The sequence below is a fragment of the Ilyonectria robusta genome (assembly GCF_021365365.1).
Source record: "Ilyonectria robusta strain PMI_751 chromosome Unknown BGZ61scaffold_21, whole genome shotgun sequence".
In the NCBI taxonomy this organism is placed as follows: Eukaryota; Fungi; Ascomycota; class Sordariomycetes; order Hypocreales; family Nectriaceae; genus Ilyonectria; species Ilyonectria robusta.
In genome coordinates, this window is record NW_025764455.1 from 744,693 (window position 1) to 768,049 (window position 23,357).

Sequence of the window (23,357 nt, forward strand, 5' to 3'; positions counted from 1 at the left end):
GCGACGACTCTCTGTGCATTTCCCCTAGGGTAAGTTAATGAGTTGGGTGTTGTTTTCCGTCCCTTCCTGCTGCTAAACTCGTTAATGCGTGGGGAAGATGAGCAAAAGAAACGACTGAAAGACACAACAGCCAGCCCAAAGGCCGATGAAGCCTGTGGTGGCGGTGCGTCTGCGATAGCTATGGAAGCTGAGATTGAAGATGATGGGAATGAATAAAATAGACAGGATATTAGGAATCCTGCTATGGGTATCATCTGATCAAATGATTCATGAGGGAATGCCGCATCAGTGGGCCAAACAATACTGTCAATCGGCTATTCTGTCAATAACGGTTGATGGTGATGACGGACAAGTCAATCTGCTGTCTCTAAATCTTCTCTAGAAGACCAAAAGTCTGACTCATCAGATCAAGCCAATAGCCCGAGTTAGGGCAAGATATCCCAAAGGAGTCAGCTGGCTGTGGGCTCCTTCCCAAAACAAATGCACAGCCTCAATTTTCCTTATTTTCCCCCAAAGACCTTACTTAAATGCCTGACACTTAAATAAATGTGGATTATCCGAGGAAAGGCTGAATGTAACTTGGGGATGTGGAACTACCCCACGTCTGATTGTCAGATTGATCTCGAGTCAGTGCCGTACTAGGGTATTCTAGAGATCCGGCAAACGCCAGGCCGAAAACATTGTAAACACGTCTCTCCTTCCACACCCCTGCGGTCACGAGATAGCCGGATATTTATCGCATTAGCGGCTACGGCAAATTTAGAAGGAGCACTCCGCTAATGCGTAGTGTAACTGAGGCCAATATTATATGGGACAATATTCTCCCCCAACCTCGACACCAGCTAACTGGTGGACCCCCGTCGCCCATGGCAGTAGCGTAGGCGGATAAAAAATGCCATTTTTGCTTGGAGCTTTTATTTGCGTCCTGTCTTATAGCAAACTAGGTGTATAGTATATTTGAATGTTGAAATATTGGTCGAGTACCAGGCATCTGCAGTTAATAGCTTTGGTGTGGTTTGTGTCTGGCTGGCTTATTAGCGGTACAACGCAGTGCATGTTTTATGACGTCATGTACCCCAACTTACATCGTTAATAACTCGAACTGAGGTAATTAACCTTGCGTTGTAAGTGCTTGGCGCCAACCTGTGAGTATCGTACGATGGTACAAGCTATTCGACCTCAAACCTCACCAAGAATCAATAAACCGACAAACTCAAATAATATATTCCTTCCACCACAAGCGTCTCCGGCCTTCCGCTTGCGGCCTGGTCATCTGGTCCCTCTTATCTTATCGCTAGATCCATCACATGATTGCTAGCGTCAAATGACCATGACGTACACAGCCCCCATCTCATGGCACCTCGGTGAGCGTCTCTTGAGGATATTGCGGTCAAAACACCCACCGTCGTCAACCCTGGGTCCCAGCATTTCGCCAGGCATCTCGCTTGAGCGTGTATCCACAGAAGGCGTTTGTCTTTTTCCAGGTCGACACGATGCCCGCTCTTGAGATAACCAACTTCAACATCATCGTCAGCCTCCTGGGCGGGTGGATTGCGGCATTTGGATTGGTCTCCTATCTGTCCAAGGAGAACCTCTACCTCTCTGAGGCCCGTAAGTTGTTCACTTTGTTCCTTCTCCATGGACATCGCCGAATCTAAAGTGCTGCGTAGTCGTATCCCTCCTGGCCGGCGTTGCTTTCTCCCCAGCCGGAGCCAACTTCATTCGCCCCCTCGACTATGCTGGCAATAGCAAAGATGTCGAGGCCATTACGCTAAACTTCACGCGACTGGTGCTAGGCGTGCAGCTTGTCATTGCAGGTGTGCAGCTCCCCAGTAGGTACTTGCAAAAGGAATGGAAATCACTCTCTATTCTCGTGGGAGTCGTCATGGCTATGATGTGGTTGACCACCAGTCTGCTGGTATGGGCCTTTATGCCACAACTCCCGCTCCTCCATGCCTTGGCCATAGGAGCCTGCGTCACTCCAACCGATCCGATTCTGTCCAGTGCTATCGTAAAAGGCAAATTTGCCGAGCATAACGTGCCTAAGAAGCTCCAGCAGATCATCGTTGCCGAATCCGGAGCCAATGACGGCCTCGGATATCCGTTCCTCTTCCTTGCCCTGTATCTCATCAAGTACACCAGTGACGAAGCGAATCCAGCAGATGGCGGCTCTTTGACAGCCATCAGTCTGTGGTTGGGAGACACGTGGGGCTATACTATCCTCTTGAGCGTCGCATACGGCGCCGCTGCAGGCTGGGCCGCCAAAGATCTATTGCACTGGGCCGAGAAGCGAGAGTATATCGACAAAGAGAGCTTTGTAGTATTCGCTATCGCTCTGGCCCTGTTTGTCTTGGGCACATGTGGTATGATTGGAAGCGATGATGTGTTGGCTTGCTTCGTGGCCGGTAATGCCTTCACCTGGGATGACTGGTTCCGCCTACAAACTGAGCATGACTCTTTTCACCCAACCATCGACATGTTACTCAACATGACCATATTCATGTGGTTTGGCGCAGTATGCCCGTGGAGTGATTTCTTGAACAGCGACGTCATCTCAATTTACCAATTAATTCCTCTCGGCATTCTGGTCCTGCTCGTTCGACGGCTCCCATGGGTGTTGGCCGCACATAAATACATCCACCAAATCTCAGACACAAGGGAGGCATTGTTCGCAGGGTTCTTTGGCCCCATTGGAGTGTCCGCCGTCTTTTACGTGTACATTTTGGCTGAGTTTATCGACAAGTACCTAGTCGACGGAGACGAGGTCCGCGCCGACGTCAAAGACCTTCGGGAAGCCGGTCTGGTCGTTGTCTGGTTTCTTGCCGTTTGCAGTGTGGTGAGTGAACAGAAATACACTGATGTCTAGGTCGATGACTAACGAGCTCACAGGTTGTTCATGGTCTGTCTATCCCCGTGGCAAAGGTTGGCTTCTTTGTTCGTGAAAAGGTCATGGGACGCCTTAGGTGTGAGAGCTTGGGGTCCAGTGAAGCCTTACCTCAAAGCCAGCTATCGCCAGGTCCTGCCAACGTGGAGACACCGTTGTTGCCCAAGTCCTATCAGTCCTTTCAAAGCATACGGGAAGAGAGACTGGGATCTTCTTGTTGATCTATGTTCTATTATTCTATAGCTCCGCATCTGCATCGCCGTTCTAAGCCAACGTGTAACTCACACGGGACTGTCCCTTGTTTCTAGAAATCTTCTTTACCTTGGTCTCACCGCACAAATCTGACGTGTCAACATGTGTTCCTCCGCAAGGATAAACCTCAGCTCCCACAATATTAACCACACGAAACTTCTCACCCGGCGGTGCCATGCTTCTATCAGGAATCAGACGCTCAAGCCCACGCGTCCGGAAATCTTCCTCGTCCCACCACTCAACCTCGACAGGCAGGTTCGCCGCAATGTACTCGTCGACTTTCTTCTGAATAGGCTCTTTCCATTTTCCATCGATGCTCCCCTTGAACTCGCACGAGGCTGCGTCGGGGAAGTGAGATGCCTTCAGCTCATCGAACCCTTCAATCTCGTTTTCCAGGAGATGTCTCACTGCAGCGCCGAGAACGTGGCCGGCAGTGTGGAACCGCGAGTAGAGGAGGCGCTTTTCAACGTCGGTTGCTTGCTCAACCTCATCGCCGTTTTTAAAAATAGTTGCTGGGGAGGCGAATTGTCCCAAGTGCAAGACTTGGCCGTCGTTGATTGCGTCCATGCGGACTGACGATACGGTAAAGGTAGCCCCAGACGGATGGGTCATCTCGCCGACATCAGAAGGTTGGCCGCCTCCTTGGGGGTGAAAAATGGTTCGATCCGTAACGACAACATGGTTCTCATCGCCACCTTGCTTGAAGAGCAGTCGGTTGGCTTCTTCAAGGGCGCTGAAGGGAAGAACAGCGGTGACGAGTGTTTGAAGCTTGTGAAGCTTGGCGTTGTGCTGGAACGCCAGATAGGTTCGAGCTGCGGCGGCCATCATGGGCGATGATGAATCTATAGTTCCAATCCAAGGCAGAACGCGTTCCTCTTAAAGGAGTCGAAGGGTCCAGATGACCTTTGCTTTGACAGCGTGCAGTTGTCAAGGGCGCAATTGACATGGCGGTTTGTAACGGAATTGCGGGGCGGGCATTTTCGTCTCCGCTGAAAACTCGGCTGCCACTAAACCCAACAAGTTAGGTGTGAGACGAGACGTTGAGAGGCCAGATGGCAGTTGCAATAAAGAGGCAAATTATTAAATTGACACACAAATATTCTGCAGTCACAGACATATAATAAATAGTTAAAAAAAATCAATGTGACAGGCGGATAGGAATACTTAGGCTAACTGGTTGCTGGTAGGGTAGTCCGGATAAGGTTAAAAGGGAAGGTCAGAACCTGCAGAAAGAATGGATTTTTTTTTAATTCTCTTTCTTAAAATCAGAGTAATTATAAGATCCCAAAACTGCTAGAAAGTCTATTAATTTACTATTTTTATTAAGTTATTACTGTTTTTTTTGTTTTTTTTCCACAAGTGAAGCCCAGTTCGAGAAGCTTTGATGATATATTTTGCTCTTTTAATCGCCAAGGTTGATCAGAGCGATCCAAGGTGAATGGGCTTTAATAAGTACTGGTTCACGTTAAGCCACGCTTGTAGTTTATCTTCATGGAGAGGTTGCAGCTATGTTTGACTCGTTTAACAAATAAATGTTGCCCGTAGCTACAATTTCGGTTGACTAAATCCACAACTGGAGGTAAAGTGACACGAGCGCGCTAATTCATTCGTTGGTGCGCCTATGATACCTCAGTATCCGCCTCTTCTGTTGTTGCCCCAGAAAAGTCAAGGCATCTTCAAAGCAAGTCCGTCAGCAGATACGGTTTCCGCATTCTTATGCTGGAGAAATATCGCATGCATCAACACTCTGTTGTACCCCGCTTCCCAGGTCCTGTACGATCACGCTTCCGCTACCACCAAAAATTGCTCCAGCTACAGCTGAAATTACAAGCCATGTTCCCTGGTAGCCGGTGACCTGAACATAGATTCCCGCTTGAATTTGAATGGAGTAGGACTAAAGTATCAGAGTTAGCCGATGGGACTTGAGCAGCATCCATCGCAACTCACCATTTTCAGGATCGATACAATACTTGGATCGGAAGTGCTTATTTCTTAGGGTGATTCGGGACCAGCGTATCGTGTGTAAATATCAAAGTGATTAAGTTGAAACTCCGGGTACCTAGGCATTTATACCTACTCGAGCCCGGGAGCCTGATGTTGTCAACCTACGTCCCATTCGATGCCTTCATCCGCCTCACTTTCAGAGCTCTTGGTCTCTTGCATGACCGAATATGCAAATCACGGAAAGATGGAAGCTCAGCGGCCAATTGGATTTGTTCGCCAAGGATGCAGGGTGATTACTAGTGCTGAGATAATACGGCTCTAACTCCTCCGATACAATATGACGTGCTGTAATGATAGACGGGCCTCGAGGGTTGAAAGCCAGTCCACTCAATCCACGTATTAGGGGGCCTCAAAAGCAACCCCCCTTGGACTCTTGCCTCATACAAGGGGGGCGTCTTTAAGTAGTAAAAAGTGGTTGATCAGAATATCAAGATGCACCAATCGCTCAGTAGATTATAGAGGAGTATATCGCCCATTTATAATACTTTGTATCAGTACCCTGTGTCGCAGCATATATTATTTCTCTGCATAGGCCTATTGACCTACTAAAATCACAAATATATTGGGTCACATACCAATTGACGAGAAGGCTCCTGCACCCTGAATTACTTTCCCAATCAACGACTTTTTTCCCCTACGCAATATTCTCCCCCCCCGTGAAGGAGGAACAAGTCACATGGAGGAGGCGCTTTCGAGGCCGTGGATACACTCGTGGATTCCGCCGTCCACTCCACTGGCAAAATGCTGGCGGATTGGCAGAAGTGCAATCAGCTTCTTCAACTCCGCTTGAACATGCCGCACAGGGTAGCCCGCAGGCCAGCGCAGAACTACAATATTTATGTACAGAGGCGGGCAAGAGTGGTAGAACCCGATTGGTAAACTGCCGCCGAGCTCGACTATTTTTTTCTTTTTCTAATCATCCTCCTCTCGGTGTGTTAGAAGTCTCGAATCGACATTGGTTGATTCGAGCGATGCTGCCTCCGCTTTTGCAACTCTACCGCCGCCCATTAAGCCTGGCGTACTCAGCACACCAAGCTGCTGTGTGACCATTGAATGGAGTGACATCACATCATTTCTTAGGGCCAGGGCGAGCCGGAGTGTCAAGGCAACCAACGACATCCCCATCATTCTGAAGACCAGAATACTCTCCTACGTCTGACCAGGCTAGATGCCACTTGGAGACGTAATGAAGCCGATTCGAAATGCGCATACGGTTTCCATCATGGAACGGTCTTATGGACATGCCAGATCGTTGCAGGAAATGCCTCGACTGCGTATCTGAGTCACCATCGTCGTGGAAAGGCACCGGTGGTACTGAGCTATGATGGTACGTTAACACGCAGGAATACCTCCCTCAGGTTTCCGAGGGCTGGCTGTTTTCTTCAAAGTGACATCCGGTCATCTCACTCACTTTGCTAGGAGTCGATGATTTTCGAACGTCGCGCCTTTGATTCTCAAGTTTACTGACCAGAAACTCAAAAGTTTCAAGCATAACAGTCATGGACCGGAACGTCTCGTTAACTCCAGTTAACCGCCTCCGGGACTAACCATCTCCCTGAAAGACTTGAACAACGACATAAAGTCTTGACGAATACTCTCAAAGGCTTCGGTATTTTCCCCAGAGAGTATAGCCTTGATAACGAGGTTGAGTATGTGTCCCGTGCAACGGCCATGGCGTTAAATCCAGCGTTCTCTGCGGCTGGCCTACCCTACACTCAACACTGAAGAAATTTTCGCTCTCCAGTAGTCCATATGGAGCAGCGTATTCCCGTCACGGTACTTCAACTACTCTCGTAGGATGTACTTTACTATAAATATATGTGAGATGTTTACCGACTGCCAATCATATCCCATGCTTTTAGCCACGAACTTCCCGGCGTTGAAGGTTCGGGGCGCGCCGTTATTTAGCCGAAGTCGTGAGAACGGACGCAAATCGCCACGTCTTGGTGGCGATCTTTGACACGATTCCAAATCACTAGACACAGACACAACTTACAAGCTGAGCTACGGGGCCAGCGACCAAGTCCATGGAACCAAAGCGGCCCGGGGATGGCGGAATGAACAGCGCCGAGACGCCGCCGCACGCAAAGAGAGTCCAGGTTCCGCGGGCGTGCCAGCGCTGCAAGACGCTCCGCCGCGGCTGCAACGAGTTCCGGCCCTGCAGACGATGCGTCGACGCGGGCCTCGGCGACCATTGCACGCCGCAGTCGTCGATGATCTCGCTGGTCATGTATCCGGCGAGTCCGCTGAGTCCGCTGAGTCCCGGCGGCGGCGTTGACCCCGTCCAGAGCATGGCCGAGCTGGTTCCGCTACGTGTCATCGACTACTGCGCTGAGCGCTTCTTTGCGCGCCTGTACCCAACCATCCCCATCCTCACGCGCGACTACCTGGCCCATCTGAAGGCCGTCATGGCGTCGTCGTCCGAGTGGAGAGTAGAGGCCTACTGCGTGCTCGTCGCCATGTGCGCCCAGGTGTTGCTGCAGGCCGAGGAGCCCGAGAACTTGTTTCCGCAGGGCATCATCTCCGAGAAGAACGCCGTGTACGGCCAGATCATCCTGGACGTGGCGCTGGCGACTCACCAGAGGATTCCACGCAACGTCAAGCCGACCTTTAACCAGTGTCTGCTCGTCTTTTTCCTCTACGCCTGTCAGGCTCGACTGTCGCACCACAGCCAGGCGTTTTTGTTTCTGCGCGAAGCCACGACTCTGCTTCATCTGTTGAGGTTCGATCATGTCGATGCCACCTTTAAGGATTTGGCCGGCCGTCTCTTCTGGGTCTTGCTCATATCAGAAAGATCTCACGCAATTCGCTACCGCCGCCCCATCACTTTGCAAGTTACTCCCGAGACGCCCGAGCTGGATACCAGTGACGAGCGGCTCGTCGGCTTCTGGAGTCTCGCAGCCCTGTTTCGTCCCATCGAAACCTCCTTTGTCGCCCTACTCAATCACGAGATAGTCGCTACACCACCTTCCCCTGCCGCAATCGACTACGTCGAAACAAGCGTTAATACCGCACTCAAGCCCACGCTGGAACTACACGACACGCAAAAAGCAAATCTGAGAGTTACACAGCTCTGGCTGCGCGTCATCATCTGGAAACTCCGTCTACGCCTCGGCTACCTCAGTGAGGGCGCTTCTCAACACAGCCTGACGTATAGCTACCCGCTAGAAGTGGCGAAAGAACTCACGCTCTCTACGCGGGATCTGCCTCTCGACAGCATCAAGGTGCACGGTGTTGGGTTAACCGAGAAGCTCTATGACATTGCCTCGGCTGTGGTGGATGTTCTCGCCCGAGTCCCGATAGCACCATCCAGCCCACAAGGGCTCGTAATGGGCAGGTCGCTGGAAGACGACTTGATATATATCCGACACCTCATAACTCAACTCCCAAGCGGAACATCCACTTATGACCCGTTACTGGAAAAGCAGATTCAACAGGCACTCCCCACTACAGAGCCTAGTCCAGCTGATGAACCGCCCTGATCAATAGAAAGCAGAAAATCGAAATAAATCATTTGTCATGAAAAGAGAGCCAGTGTTATTTTAAGAGATTACCACTAGCCATCATAACTTTGTTCCCTCGGAATTTCTACAGTTCCTTTTCATCCACCACCTTCTTCTCGTCACTCACCTCGCCAGAGTACGGGTCAATATGAGTCTTGGCGAACTTCCTCGCCGGGACACGCCTCTCAAACAAGAGATCAAGCTCAGCATAAGTACGATCCTTGGGTTCCGGCAGTCTGAAGAAGACCCAGACGGCGGACATCAGGCAGGTGCCGGCCCAGAAATAAGCAGTGCGGGCTCCCCAGTTCCAAGCAGTCGATGAGAGCTGGTAGTTGGTCATGACGTTGACGAAAATGTTGCTGGCGTTGTACGCGGCGCGGGCCAGGACGATGGTCTTGGCCTTGAGTCTTGTGGATGACAGCTCTGAGACCAGAGAGTACGTCACCGGTCCAACTGTGAAGTCATAGACAAAGGTGAAGACGATCAGCATAGCTCCAATGGCCCAGACGGAGCTATTGTCGTTAGAAAACGACAGCGACCCCACGATGATGAGCAAAAGGAATTGGGCGCAAAGACCCGAGAAATGGATCGTGCGTCGGCCGACCTTGGCCATCAAGAACCAAGATCCAAACGTGCCCACCATGCCGAGGGCGTACTGTGCCATGGACAACGAGAAGGAGTTGCTGGCGTCCATTCCAGCTTGCTTCAGGAAGTAAGAGAAGTAACCCATGAGGTTTTGACCACCCAGCGTTTGCACGAGCCAGATGCCGACGACAATCTCGGTCCGGCGGAGATCAACGCCCTGGAAGCAATCTCTGTACGTGGTGCCGCCCTTGATTTGCTTTTCCATCTCGTTGGTGTGCTCAATCATGGCGATGGTCTCGTCAACGTTGAAGTCGGGCTGGTTGCGCGAGGTAAGGCGTAGGAGGGACTTCTTTGCCGCGGCTCTGTTGTTCTTTCGTACGTACCACCAAGGAGACCTGGAAGACGGTTAGCAAGTGCCGTTTTACTAGTGATGGGGACGACGTACTCGGGCGCAAAGATCAATCCGGCCAGAATGGGAACAGGCCACACCCACTGGACGCCGAAGGGGATCCTGTACGCCCACTCATCATCACGGCTCACGGAGCCCTTGTTGACGGCGGCGGCGAAGAATTGGCCAATCACCCAGCACGTGTTGATAAAGGTGGTGAGATACGGCCGCAGCACAACCGGCGCAACTTCAGAAGCGTAGGCGGGCGTGACGCTCTGGAAGGCTCCCCATGGGATTCCTATTGATGGTCAGTTCGGGTCTACGACAGATCTGGGTTCAACGAAGACGTACCGCACAGCACCTCTCCCAGGACGAGGATCTTGATGTTCGGGGCGAAGAAGAGAACAAAGACAAACGCAATCATCAGAACCAACGCCCCAATGGTCGTCATCTTGTATCCCCATCGATCAGACGCCCAGCCCGCAAGGATCAGCCCAAAGATCTCGCCGGCGCGGGCTCCGTTGGACAGACCCGACTGCCAGGCGGCCGAGATGGCGTAGTCGTCCTTGGCCGCGACGTACTCGCCGAACTTCTTGTTGAAGACGGGCGAGGCGTACAGGTTCCCCAGCAGCGCCAGGTCGTAGCCCTCCATGATGAGCGTGCTCGACAGGAGGACCGACCAGCCAATGGCCTTGGGGTACGTCTTGACGGCCTGCCAGAGGCTCATGTTGTGCTCGGCGTCGGCCGCGAGCTTGGCCTCAGACGTGAGCATCTCGGCGTTGATGGTCTCTTCATGCTGGGTGTCCACGTCGTCCCCCCGTGGAGTGTTGGTCTTGGTGTCGGCCATGATGTGGTGTAAAGCCTGGCTGATGGTCAAGGCAAGATGGAGTGCTCTAGAGGAGATGTCGATTCATCCAGGCGACCGTCGAGGTCTTATTTATGCTCGCTCGAGGCCCCAAGCCGGGGAAGGGTCCAGCGCGCCCATCAACTAAAGGAACAGGCTGTCGGAACAAGGCCAGGCCGCATGGCATCACCTGAGCCGCTAAGATGTTACCGGCTTTGCAGAAGCTAGACGGTCCCGGCTGTTTGGGGTGTGACCTGGGGAAGCATGGAGAACAGGGCGGGGTTTGTCTGGGGTGACGCGAAGAATTCACACGATTGGGCAGACTTTTCCTGCGGCGAGCTAGAGGTGCGAAGGAACCAGCCGTTGTCGACAGGAGACTCCGAGCTGAGTTATCTCGTGGTGGAGGGTCCGGCTGTCACGGACGTCAGGACACCCTCAGGGGCGGAGATGAAGCGGCTGTGATGGATATATGATTGGCTGGCTTCTCAATATGGAGATGATGTGAGGTGAAGCCGGAGCAGCTCCGCAAGTCTAGGCGTAGACGATGGCTTAGCGGCGGAGACTCCGCTGAAGATATCTGCTAGCCGACCGATGTGAGGATTATCAGCAGCTGGGCATTCCTTGTTACGCCGACGAAGGAGCATTCCCACCTCTCTCTCTTGCTAGCGGTGGATCGCTCCAAAGTCTTTAACACACGAAAGCCGAACGCGCGTGTATGCGGACTCTCCGCGCACTCCGCAGACTCTCCACCAGAAGGATGCGGTCCACATGTTGCATTGCAGCTGCGTGCTGCAAGCGAGAGACGTCAAATAACGACCCATCCTTCGGCCGGTCGACGAGCTTGCCAATTCCCAGTTCAGCCTCTTTGGCATTTCTGCTGAAGCCCGACGAGCTCTAGTGTCTGGCGACTCTTCACAACATTCCCGCTCCATTCAAGCTCCACCTTCACTTGTGACCATGGGATCGCTCATCTGGGACGCCGAGAACCGATGGGTCGGCAAGCAGCCGTGGTGGAAGGATGCCACCTTCTATCAAGTCTACCCGGCGAGCTTCAAGGACTCGAACGGCGATGGATGGGGCGATCTTCCCGGCCTCATTTCTGAGATTGACTACCTCAGCGACCTCGGCGTCGACGTCGTCTGGGTGTCGCCCATTTTCGAGAGTCCCCAGAAGGACATGGGCTACGACGTGTCAGACTACCAGAAGATCTACGCGCCGTATGGCACGATTGAAGACGTCGATACTCTGCTTGTGGAATGCCACAAAAGGGGACTCAAGGTCATCCTCGACCTCGTCGTCAACCACACCTCGATTGAGCACGAATGGTTCAAGAGCTCAAGGTCATCAAAGGACGACCCGAAGAGAGACTGGTACATCTGGAAACCAGCTCGCTACGACGAGAACGGCGTGCGCCACCCGCCGACAAACTGGCGAGGGTACTTTGCCGGTCCGACATGGACGTGGGATGAGCACACGCAGGAGTACTACCTGCACCTCTACGCGCCAGACCAGCCGGATCTGAACTGGGACAACGACGATTGCCGCGAAGCCATCTACGACAACACGATGCGCTTCTGGCTGGACCGCGGCGTGGACGGGTTCCGCATCGACACGGTCAACAAGTACTCCAAGCGACGGGACTTTGTCGACGCTCCCATCACGGACCCGGCTTCGTCCCACCAGCCGGCTCCGGAGATGTGGTGCAACGGACCGCGCATCCACGAGTTCATCCACGAGATGCACCACAAGGTTCTCGGCCCCTACAACGCCGTCTCTGTGGGAGAGCTGTCCCTCACACCTCACCCTTCGCAAGTCATCCCATACGTCTCTGCGGCGGCCAAGGAGTTGGACATGGTGTTTGAATTCACCATGATCCGGCTCGGCAACGGGAACGGCTTCGGGGATAAATACATCTACCAGCCGTTTCCTCTTTCCACACTCAAGGCCGTCACTCACAAGTGGCAGAGCTTCATCGAGGGCACCGACGCGTGGGCGACGGCATTCTGCGAGAACCACGACAACGGCCGAGCCGTGAATCGCTTCGGAGATGCCTCGACGCCCGAGTGGTGGCTCAAGTCCAGCAAGACCATTGCGCTCTGGCAGGCCACGCTCACGGGCACGCTGTTTCTGTACCAGGGCCAGGAGATTGGCATGACCAACATGCCCAAGTCCTGGGGCATCGAAGAGTACAAGGACATTGAGAGCAACAATTTCTACGCCGAGGCCGTCGAGTCGGGCGATGAGAAGCGCGTCCAGGCTACGATGCATGGCCTGCAGATAATGGGCCGCGATCATGCCCGGATTCCGTTCCAGTGGGACGACTCTGCCAACGCGGGCTTCACGAGTGTCGGCGCGAAGCCGTGGATGCGGGTGCACGACGAATACAGAGAAATCAACGTCGTGAAGCAAACCAAGGATACAAACTCCATCCTGAACTTTTACAAGCACGCTCTGAAAATGCGGAAGCAGTACCGGGACTTGTTCGTCTTTGGCTCGTTCAAGCTGCTGGACCCGAGTGACGAGTCTGTCTTTGCCTACATCAAAGAAAGCCCCGCGCCAGTTAATGGCCAGGATGGAGTAAAGAGACGCGCCGTGGTCCTTCTCAACATGTCTCAGGAAGAGAGGCTCTGTTTGGATGTTTGCAAGGCGTTGGGTTGTGCACCTGCTGAGACACACCTGCTTCTTAGTACAACGGCACAGAGTGGAGGTCTGAAGGGAGGCCGGCCGACACTGGCAGGATGGGAGAGCAGGGTTTATGTTAATTTTTGTCTTTAGTAGAGAATCTACGTCGGTCGTTGTCCTGAGTCGTGGGCCGTCGCGCCTTGCTCTGTTATACCGGGCCCGGGTCGCTTTTAATTGATCGTTATTCGGCTTATAAGAGCCTGTTCTGAAGACAGTTCCCGGATGCTTTAATTACTGAGTTTATTTGGTCTTCGTTAGAATTTGTTCAAGTCAACCCATTTCGTTGCTTCATCGATCACCAAATAGGTACCGGCAGTCCTAAACGTTTCCATATCTACAGCCCCAATATGAATACGAGCTCACCTAATGCATCTTGGCCGTGAATGTCTTCAGTCCTCTCCATAACATCTCCAGTATCAAATACGACATGCGCCTTGACTATGGTCCCGTCATCTCAAGGATACGTCTCTGCCCAAATGAGTTGTTTGAATGTGACGAGCTGAGTCAATTAAGGATTCGCACAGGCCCCTTGAGAAGGAAAAGTATAGTTGATTGGGAAAAAGAAGATACGTCAATCACTTAGTATCAAGAGGTTAGGGTGCCCTAGTACACACATACCCAGAGGGGGGGCTAGAAGCTCAACAGTAAAAAAAAACACCAACAATCGTATCAACAATACAGGCCATATACCCAGTCCATTCAAAGGTCGTCAATTAGTATATTATATAGGGAATCAAGTTACTCGTAAGTAATAATTTCGGTCAGCAACTAGAGTCGCAGGGGGTATTATTTATCTATATGGGCCTATTGACCTGGCGAAATCCCGGGTACATTTAGTATACAAATTAATATTCTGGCCCATGTACCCTGAGTTATTTTCCCGATCAACGACACTCTTCCTACTCCCTTGGTCAATTCAGAAGCTCCGGTTGCATAGATGTGCCGTCGGAGTGGAGGTTGTGCCGTGCGCCCCATTTTGTGGATCTTGTATTAGGAGCCACAAGTTACTAGCCGCCAAGAAGGATCGCGTGTCACTTTAATTTATTGGTAGGCACAAGAAAGAGATAGAAAAACGAGCTTACACCTGCTTGTGTAACACTTCAATATATCAACTTAGCATGATCTATGTCGGATTGTGTCGGTTTTGTAGCTGCTTGTTGTATCTGGCTATCAAACCTGAGCTCAATCGCAACGGTGCACTGTCTTTCAGTCTTTAAAGCACGTGAATTGTCACCGCCCGGTGTAGTGGAGCATTTGGACAAGCAGCCGGGACGCGGCGTAATATCATTCCACAGTCATTTCTCTCGGCAGCCAAAACTCATTGAGCTCCGTGTGGCTTGTGCCGGCGATCTTGATGCCGAAGACCGACTGCCGACTACCGACACTTATTACCATGCCAAGCCCCATCATTTTTGGACGCGGGATGATATAGGAGGAACCAACCTTTTAATTCCTCATACCGAACAACAAAATGGACGCCACCGCCGAGGCTGTTGGCCTGACTTTCCTCTCGATAGGCAAAGTTCAAATCCGGCCATCCATGAAAAGCCAACCCATCGGCAACGGAATCAGAGCTCTACGTCTTTTTCGCTCTTTTACGGACCGCCAATGGACCGAAGAGCTGCCAATTGGTGTATTCGTCATCTCTCACCCCGGTGGACCAATTCTTTTCGACACGGGCGAGTCGCCCATGTGCAATGCCCCTGGATATCAGTCAATGTGGAGCCTCAACAGCTTCGTCGCCCAGACTACGATTTCCGAAGAAGACGGAATTGTGAACCAGCTTCGGGCGAATAACATAGCGCCTGGGGATCTCCAAGCCATTGTTCTCAGCCATCTACACGGCGACCATGCCGGCGGCCTCAAAGACCTCGCGACTGCGGCTCCTCACGTACCAATCTACGTGAGTAATGAACACTGGGATGCATTTGGGAAGCACCCATTCCTGGCAACTCTGCAAGGCTGCACTCCCCAACACTGGCCAAAAGACTTTGCGCCAAAGATGATTGACTTCACGGATGCTGCAATTGGCCCTTGGAAGAAGACGCAGAAAATAACATCTGATGGAAAGGTCGTTGCTGTCCAAACTCCCGGGCACGTTCCAGGCCACATCTCCTTGGTTGTGTACGGCGACAACGACGACGGGACCACTACAACATATTTCCTAACAGGAGATGCCACCTACGGCGTGGATCTATTGGATAAGGAAGAGCCGGATGGTATCAACGATAACCCAGCAGTAGCTCTGCAAACTTTGAAGACGATCAAGGAATTTGCAAGCCAGACTGACGTCGTGGTATTGCCTAGTCACGATGTCGCCACACCTCGCCTACTGAGAGACCGTATAGTATATAAGCCTCGGCCTGTATAATAGTTGAGCAATATGTATTTTTTTTTGTAAATTTGCCAATGCTCTTTAGGGTAGTCTCTTGCCGTCCGCTCTAGAACAGACATGCTAAGCATCCTTCGCGTTTAATTCAACCGAGGCCACATTTTGACGGTGTTGGATCTTGACTTCAATATTGTCGATAAACGTGAACCACCACCAACGCGGTGACCATTCTTTGACGGCATGATCCAACTGAATCTGAATTATGTTAATATCATCAAAAACCCACAGGAATTTCCGACTCACATCGTATCGACCAAATAATGTTGAGATGACCTTGTGAATTTCAAGGTTCGCCATGTTCCTACCCACGCATACCCGTTTGCCAGAACCAAACGTCAAGTCAGCATCGTTCATCTTCTTTAGCCGTGCCAAGTATGCATCCTCATCCTCGTTTTCGGAGCAAAGCCAGCGTTCAGGGCGGAATTTATCAGAATCTGTACCATAAACATCCTTGTTTCGCGACAAAACCCACGGGTTGATGCCAACTTTCGTCCCTGGTGCTATCACACGGCCATCGGGGAGAGTCAAGCCGCAATCAGGAACGACACGCTCAAGAATTCCGCAGATGACGGGGTGCATTTGCATACCCTGGCTCGTTCCTCGTTAGTCAAGGTCCTCAAAATATGAATGTTGGACAGCGAAACCACAGAACAGGCAGCACTCACCTCTTTGATGACTGTGTTGAGGTAGGGTAGCTCTTTGGTTTGCTCGTAACTTGGTGGAAAGCTCAAGTGTGCTGCATCTAACTCGGCGCGGAGAGTTTTGAATACGGATGGATGCGTGAGAACATTGTAGGCGATTGCCTTCATGACAATAGCAGTCGTATCAGCACCAGCAAGTACCTATAAATGTTAGTGCGATTATTCGATTTCGGATTGCAAGCTTTCGAGGGACTTATTGAGCGCCTTACATTCATCATCAGGTATCTGACGACGTCATTGTCGCTGACAATATCAGGGTATTGCTGTTTAGCCTCGAGGAAATTACCCAGAAAGTCCTGCCGCGACTTTGCATCCTGGCTAGCTACTCGTTCCATCACGCGCTGAAAGCTGTAAATAGCCGCGTTTTCAAACGTGGCAAATTTGATAGGGCAGTACGGGTTTTTCCCTAGGAGTCTGTCGAGTAATGGCATTTGGCCAATCTTGGCACAGTCAGTGATGAATTCGAGTGGAATTCAATGACGATGGAACACGTACACAGCCAAGATAACGCATAATCATCTCTCCAGTGTGAATGATGTTTTTGACATCCGTTCCTGACTTGAGAAAACCCATGTCCTGGCTGAAAGTCAGCTCCCAATCCAGATCCCAAGCGCCTATCCAGGTCCGTTAGCATGCATCTAAACAGCAGATAGACTGTTATCTCACAGTATTCAATCCAATCTGCCAATGGAGCCGTCTTGCCAGCATTTTTTCCGTCTACAAAGCGGTTCTCAAGCTGCTGGCAGAGTAAAATGACCATCTTGTCTGCGATGGGTTCTTTTTCTAGGATGGCATTCATTGCAAAGTATTTCTGGCATGGTTTCATGTATCGACTGTGAAAGGCATTGCTGCGAGTGCTGAAGACATTTTCAATCTGTGACCATTCGAAACTGCATCCGCAACCTCATAAAAATTGCTCTGCGTTGGTTGTCCATGTGAGCAAGAGGGAATGACCCGGGCAAGGAAAGCACAAACCTTGACGAAATCTCCTCCAGTCGAATACACTGTCTTAAGCAAGCTCGGATCGCTCAAGCTGATCATGTTTGGTCCAATTCGAACAGCTGGCCCCAACCGCTCGTGAAGCTGCTGGTGGGTTTGGATCTGCGTGCATCTCCAGTAGTCTAGAACGCGCCATAAATCGGTGAATTGGGCCCAAAAGGGACCGGGGAAAGATCTCAAGGGAGAGTTTAAGTATGAGAAGAGTAACCGTAAAAGAAACGGGGCGATGATCAAGGCGATGACCTTGCCGGTGGAGGTTTCGAGCACCATGGCGACAACTTGATGATGGTTTAGCGGTGAGAAGGATAAGACTGGCCGAAAGCTAAAGGGCACAAGAAAAGAGGGATGGGCTAGATAAAGATAGCTCTTTTCAGAACCAGTCATACAAGCAGCTTCCTATACCCACCTATGCATTAGATCACATCTCATTAGCTATGTGTAACCATTCGGAACGGCGTCATGCATGATGTTGTTTCGGGTCTACTTCAGCCTTCCAATTGAAGCTCCCTGGTGGTTAAGTTGCGGGAGAATCCGCGATCTGGTAACCCCCCCGGCATGAGCCCCTGCATGGTCCATGAGATGTCCCTCGATCATGAGTTCACTTGCAAAGGGTGAGACTTACTGGTGTCTGTCCACTTCTTCATCAACCATGGGCATCTCTTATTAAACCCTCCTAAGTAAGACTGAAGATTGTTCAGGTCTGGCATGAAAACAAGTGAACGACCATAGTATTTGTCGGAAGCATCATGCCCTGTGAAACTGCCGATGTCTCACAAATAGGCAACCCAGAGAGCCAAGCCAAGCTGAATCTGCATGACAATGGGGTATGCTAACTGGCCTCCAACCAACGGGCCATTACTACCGCAGCACATACCCGGTCCCATATTTCCTGTAGGGAACATCCCAACTTCAAAACGCCACAAGAGAAGCAAGGTCAGGCTGGTGGATAGCCAGAGAAGAAGGCATGCTTAACAATTCAACTAGAGAATGAGGGAATTCTTTTATCGGACATCCTCACCCTGTCATGAAAGAAATACCCATCGACGATAGAGGAAGAGGACCTCAGAATTGCTATATTTGCAGGTCTTTGAAGTGTATTATTTCCAACACCAGCCTCGCATTCCCAAAATACTAACATTAGCAATGGATGCGGTGCTGATTCGCTCTCTAACATGCGCATCTACTTCGCCCCAGCCTTCACCAAGTCTCCAAACCTAGTTCCATCCTCTGCAGCCAACACCATGGGATTCCCAATCTCGACAATCTCTCCCATATCCATGACAACGACCCTGTCGAAATCCATAATCATATCCAGCCGATGGCTAACCGCCACAACCGTGTAATCGCTAAATTCAGCCTTGATAATCTCCTGCATAACGTGCTCTGTCTCGTGGTCGACACTCGAGCTCACCTCGTCCAACAACAGTATGCCGCCCTCTAAGCCACCGGCTCCCAAGCCCAGATTGCGCGCCCGGATGCGTCGTCTCAGCAGTGCGCGCCCAAGTGACATGAGCTGCCGCTGTCCCGCACTAAGAGTCGCCGCATTCATGCCTGCATCTAGGCCACCGCGCTCCAGGACAAATTGCCACAGCTTCACGGCCACAAGGACGGATTGGCACTCCTCAGGCTTTGAAACGTTGAACGGATCCAAGTTATCTTGGAAAGTAGACCCTTCAGGCAAGAATACAGCTTCCTGAGGTACTGCAATTATGCGTTGACGCAGCGCGGGCCGGTTAATGCGGTGGAGCGGCGTATTGTCGATTACCACGTTTCCTAATGTCTCCGAGAGTGGATCGAGGAGCTTGAGGAGAAGAGCGACAAGACTGGACTTGCCGCTGCCAGTGCGACCACAGATGGCGACTTTCTCGCCCGAGGTGATCGTCAGGTTGATATCACGGAGGGCCAACTTAGGTGTGCCCTCAGTTTGGTCTTCCGCACTACTTGGGGCGTTAGCTGTGTGTACGTGAGATTCATCAAGTTATTTCTCTTACTCATAACTCGCGGATACACCCTTCAACTCCACCACACCACGCTGCGGCCACTCTTCGGCAGGAACAATGTCCTCTTCATCTTTGTCCTCAGGCTTTACGTTTTCGTTGAATGCCTTGAGTCTGGCTATCGCCCCAATGGAGGTTTCCAGCTTGGTGTAGAATATGACAATGCCTGAAAGGTTCTCTCCAAAACTCATCAGGGAGACCAAGGAAGCGCCGGCAAACCCAGCGTTGGAGTGAAGTCGGACCGCAAGGGTCGTCAGGACCGCAGCCATTACCATGACTACGAGGTCAAGAACGAGGTTGAGCCACTGTTGAATCATTGCCAGGAGATATGCGGGTCGCTGGTTGGAGTTGATCAAGCGAGCGTTCTTTAGGATATCATCAGGAACAAATCCTACGTGTCCCATGTGTTAGTCGTGTCTTCGAGGTCACACGAATATCTCCATGTGGAATAGGAATGCCCCATTAATTTATGAAACCTCTGCCGTGATTTCTAGGTTACTTACCGAAAGCTCTCAGGGTTGCAATGCCCTTCACAGTGTCCAGGAAATGCGTGCTAAAAGGATGCATATTAGTATAGAGCATAACAGTTGCACAGCAGCGGGCAGAAGACTTACTACAAGGGGCTTTTTGCCTCAAGGTCCAGTAACCTGAGCTGCCTGGAAGTCCGTAGGTAGAACCTTTGCACGATATACATCAGGATGCAGAGGAACGGGTAGCTTATGGCCATATACGGAGACGTAGTAAGCATAACTGCTGCTTGTCCAAGTGCTGAAAATACCTGCGAGTTCCTTGTTAGACATGACGGTTTCTCTCTCGAGTTGTCCAGGGACAAGCAGCAATGTCACTGCCGACTCCCACTTGGTGTCCAATTGGAAACTTACGGAAAACAAAGTGTTCAATAGTGCATTTGGTAGCTCTGTGTCTATAAGATTCAGATCTTGTGAAAACAAATTCGTCACGACGCCAGTGTCCGTTGCGGTGAAAAAGCGGAGTGGTGCTCGAATCAGTGTTCGCAAAGCATCCTGATGGAGACTCGCGCCCGCTCTCCTCACAGAGACTATAAAAATCGCGATACCGAGAAGGAGTAGCGATAGCATGGCGCAAATTTGAAGCAAACCGTATATCCCGGCGTAGTAAGCGTAACTGTGAGTCGGATGTTCCGAGTAGACGTCATCAGACCAGTATGTGAGCCCTGTAAGTGGCATTAGTTAGCAATGCCCATAAAGTATTTTGGAGTTCAGTACGAGCTTCATTCTTGTGAATGAATTTCCAAGCCGTCGGCTGTTCCGCCGTTTGCAGAAAAGAGCTCACTCACAAATTGTTGGAAAGTTGGTGAAGAAACCCCAAAGAGCAGAGAAGCACAAACTAGACCCTACCACGGCCCACCCCACGCTCTTGAAGTAATGCGTGTATACCGTTTTATCGCCCATTTTCCGCGATTCATCTGTTTCCGACGCCAGGGTTGATGCGTTGGTCGTCGTCATGCGGAGCAGTTGCGGCCTCGATTCTCGGACGCTCTTCTTTGACGCAGTTTTCTCCGACGAAGCATCGCTGTTAGAAGAGTTTTTCAACCCTAGACGGTGAACATATCCTTGGAGAGTCACCAAGTTACCGAATGTGCCTTGCTCGGCAACGGTCCCATCTCCAAGCGCGATAATGTAGTCGGCGGCGGGTAAGTGCCTGATGCTGTGGGTGCACAATACAACAGTAGAACGTCGACGTCGGAGGAGCCCATCTGGTCCGAAGACTTGTCGGAATACCTGCTCCTCGGTGTCTGCATCTAGACCACTGAAGATGTCGTCTAGAACGAGCAAATCAGATTGCAAGTACAGAGCTCGGGCGAGAGAAACGCGCTGTTTCTGGCCACCGGACAACGTGATCCCATCAGATCCAACATTCGTTCTGTCGCCTTGTGGGAGTGTGTCCAAGTCGAAGCCCAGAGCAGTAGCCTCGATCACCTCAGAATATCTCTCGTTATCGAATGGAGAGAATCCTATAATGTTCTCTCTGATCGACCCGTTTGAGAGGAATGCTGTTTGGTCGCAGAATCCAACGTGGGGAAACCTGGTGCTCAGAATGACACTGCCTTCGCTGAAAGGAATCTCTCCAAGGAGTGCCTTGCAGAGCGTAGATTTCCCCGAGCCAACTGGTCCAATGACTATAGTGAGCGAGGACTTGACTACTCGAGTGTTGACGTTCTGCAGGGCGAACTTGTCTGCTTCCCAGCCAAAGTTTCCGTTCTCGATCACAACAGGATGCGCCAAGTTCAGATCTGAGTCGGTATCCTCTCGTGTCTTCTCCGAACTCCGTTTCATATCAGCAAGAACTTGTCGAAAATCGTGTCGGGTCTCGCACTCCAAGAAAGCTTGGATTCGGCCCAAACAGGCCAGCCCAGAGAGGACCTGGGGGACAGATTGGAAGATCTGCGACAACGGGTTCGTCAGAAGCAAAAGGTATGAAAGACTGGTGAACATCTTGGCGGCATCGAGTGTCCGTTGGGCGAATGCAAAGGTCAGTGGCGGGCTGACCAGCAGGGGAATGAATGCGAAGAGCGCCGCAATGATGACGATCTTGCGGAATCGCGATCCCGATGCCAGCTCATCCACACGGAGCTTCTGCACAAAGTCACCGACAGCAACAGAAAGGCCAGACATCTTCAGGTTCTTCATGCTGGCGATGACCGTGGCCGTCAAACCGACACGCTTCTGGACTCCTGCCATCCAGGCCCTCTGAGAGTCCCCAGTGAAATTCATCAAAATCACCAGTCCTGTGAAGCAGACTATGACAACGCCAATTGGTGCGACGAAGACGACGCCAAGTTGGTTGTACAACATCCAACTAGCTAGAGCCACCTGGATAATGCTGGCCCAAATATCGTGCAGCGGCCTGAATCCCATGTCGATTCGCTCTATGTCAGTGCTCATTAAAGTAAGGGCAGCGCTGTCGTCACCAGTTCCGAGAGGGGCTTTTGTGGCGTTGATAAAGGTCTCGGTAACTAGTATTGACCTTGCCATGGCGCGCATTCGATGGTGGAAATACCTGTATGCGTATATCAGTGGCGGATCTTATCATTCATTCCTTGGCGGGCACTATACCAGCAGAGGGCTGTGGAGATGGCAATGCCAGAGTAAATCAAGACGCTGGCGCCGATGAAGCCGTATCCAACGTTGGCGTCAACTTCAGACTTTGCAAGGTGATGCAGCAGCTTTTCCAGGAAAAAAGGCTGGCAAAACGTGAAACCGAGAAGCGCCAGGCGTGGAAATACTGGAAGCAGGAGAGGCACTTTCAGCGTGCGCATCAGCACCTTCAAAAGACCGAATTTGTCGCCCTTCAGTTTAGAGTAATCCATGTGCTTGGAGAACTCCTCGTGGAGCGATCTACCATCCAAAGTGCTATCAAGCGGGTAAAGGTCCTTTATCGTCAAAATTTTGTTGTATCCCTCCAGGAAGAGCTTGTTGAGCCAGAAGAAAACCCCAAGAGAGAAGATGCCGCTCGTCTCCTCTGGGCTGTGCTCCTTGTCATCCCAGCTCACCCATCTGGATTTTCGTTGAGCTTCCAACACCAATATTCCAACCTTTACAGCTATAGCAGCACTGAAAAGACTGCTGTAGGTGAGCTCGGGCTTGTCGCCCGATGACAAGAACAGTGTTCTTGCCTGCGTCGCGTCTAGGAGAAGAGTCAAAAACAAGTAGCTGTTCAGTAGCACGGACGGCCTTGGGCTCTTGCTGTGATCAACAAGACTCAGCGTGATCATGAAAAAGGCTGACACAAGCTTAAGGACCGAGGAAGCGATAAAAATGCTGGTTACATGGAACGATCCAACCGCAACCAAGATGAGGAGTGCCAGTTCAAGCCCGACATAGGTCGTTATGGCACCCTAAGGGGGTTAATCAGCATTTTAGATGGCACACATGGTCTAACAGGAGCATACCACTTTGACAAGTTGAAAAAACGGAGCATTCACCACGGTGGGCTTCCGTGCCTGGGATAGCGTCCGCCATAATGAAGTTACGATGAACAAAGCCGACGGGATGATGGAGAAAAAAAGTTGCTCGAATTGTACGTTGAAGTCAAAGTCCTCCTGGTTCAGCTGCAGCAAGTTCTCCTCTCCCGTGGAGAAGGGCAT

At 51.3% G+C, this 23,357-nt stretch overlaps 8 protein-coding genes across 8 annotated transcripts; 4 read left to right on the forward strand and 4 right to left on the reverse strand.

Moving 5' to 3' along the window:
* Positions 1-1,493: 1,493 nt before the first annotated feature.
* On the forward strand, positions 1,494-3,105 carry BGZ61DRAFT_536733 (Na/H antiporter; the record flags this gene model as incomplete). The annotated part of the gene is made up of 3 exons (XM_046254447.1): positions 1,494-1,611; positions 1,671-2,836; positions 2,890-3,105. The coding sequence occupies 3 exons, from the start codon at positions 1,494-1,496 to the stop codon at positions 3,103-3,105; spliced, it is 1,500 nt and encodes a 499-aa protein (XP_046099736.1).
* Positions 3,106-3,148: 43 nt separating this feature from the next.
* On the reverse strand, positions 3,149-3,961 carry BGZ61DRAFT_482416 (alanyl-tRNA synthetase; the record flags this gene model as incomplete). The annotated part of the gene is made up of 1 exon (XM_046249395.1): positions 3,149-3,961. The coding sequence occupies one exon, from the start codon at positions 3,959-3,961 to the stop codon at positions 3,149-3,151; it is 813 nt and encodes a 270-aa protein (XP_046099737.1).
* Positions 3,962-7,121: 3,160 nt separating this feature from the next.
* BGZ61DRAFT_458924 (RING-4) lies at positions 7,122-8,657 on the forward strand. The gene has a single exon (XM_046246818.1). The coding sequence runs from the start codon at positions 7,168-7,170 to the stop codon at positions 8,620-8,622; it is 1,455 nt and encodes a 484-aa protein (XP_046099738.1). The 5' UTR covers positions 7,122-7,167; the 3' UTR covers positions 8,623-8,657.
* Positions 8,658-8,728: 71 nt separating this feature from the next.
* Positions 8,729-10,463, reverse strand: BGZ61DRAFT_361583 (general substrate transporter; the record flags this gene model as incomplete). The annotated part of the gene is made up of 3 exons (XM_046241278.1): positions 8,729-9,623; positions 9,674-9,914; positions 9,968-10,463. 3 exons carry the CDS (start codon positions 10,461-10,463, stop codon positions 8,729-8,731), a joined length of 1,632 nt encoding a protein of 543 aa, XP_046099739.1.
* A 797-nt stretch (positions 10,464-11,260) lies between these two features.
* BGZ61DRAFT_104037 (glycoside hydrolase superfamily) lies at positions 11,261-13,507 on the forward strand. Its single transcript, XM_046236863.1, has one exon. The coding sequence runs from the start codon at positions 11,418-11,420 to the stop codon at positions 13,233-13,235; it is 1,818 nt and encodes a 605-aa protein (XP_046099740.1). The 5' UTR covers positions 11,261-11,417; the 3' UTR covers positions 13,236-13,507.
* Positions 13,508-14,454: 947 nt separating this feature from the next.
* On the forward strand, positions 14,455-15,641 carry BGZ61DRAFT_458927 (metallo-beta-lactamase superfamily protein). The gene has a single exon (XM_046246819.1). It carries the CDS (start codon positions 14,614-14,616, stop codon positions 15,511-15,513), a length of 900 nt encoding a protein of 299 aa, XP_046099741.1. The 5' UTR covers positions 14,455-14,613; the 3' UTR covers positions 15,514-15,641.
* BGZ61DRAFT_497318 (cytochrome P450) lies at positions 15,598-17,504 on the reverse strand (the record flags this gene model as incomplete). Its single annotated transcript, XM_046251130.1, has 7 exons — positions 15,598-15,729; positions 15,778-16,122; positions 16,200-16,376; positions 16,445-16,675; positions 16,731-16,849; positions 16,902-17,109; positions 17,211-17,504. 7 exons carry the CDS (start codon positions 17,502-17,504, stop codon positions 15,598-15,600), a joined length of 1,506 nt encoding a protein of 501 aa, XP_046099742.1.
* A 791-nt stretch (positions 17,505-18,295) lies between these two features.
* Positions 18,296-23,357, reverse strand: BGZ61DRAFT_427863 (putative ABC multidrug transporter; the record flags this gene model as incomplete). Its single annotated transcript, XM_046243717.1, has 8 exons — positions 18,296-19,174; positions 19,226-19,622; positions 19,735-19,784; positions 19,846-20,009; positions 20,113-20,423; positions 20,547-22,270; positions 22,327-23,108; positions 23,163-23,357. The coding sequence occupies 8 exons, from the start codon at positions 23,355-23,357 to the stop codon at positions 18,415-18,417; spliced, it is 4,383 nt and encodes a 1,460-aa protein (XP_046099743.1). The 3' UTR covers positions 18,296-18,414.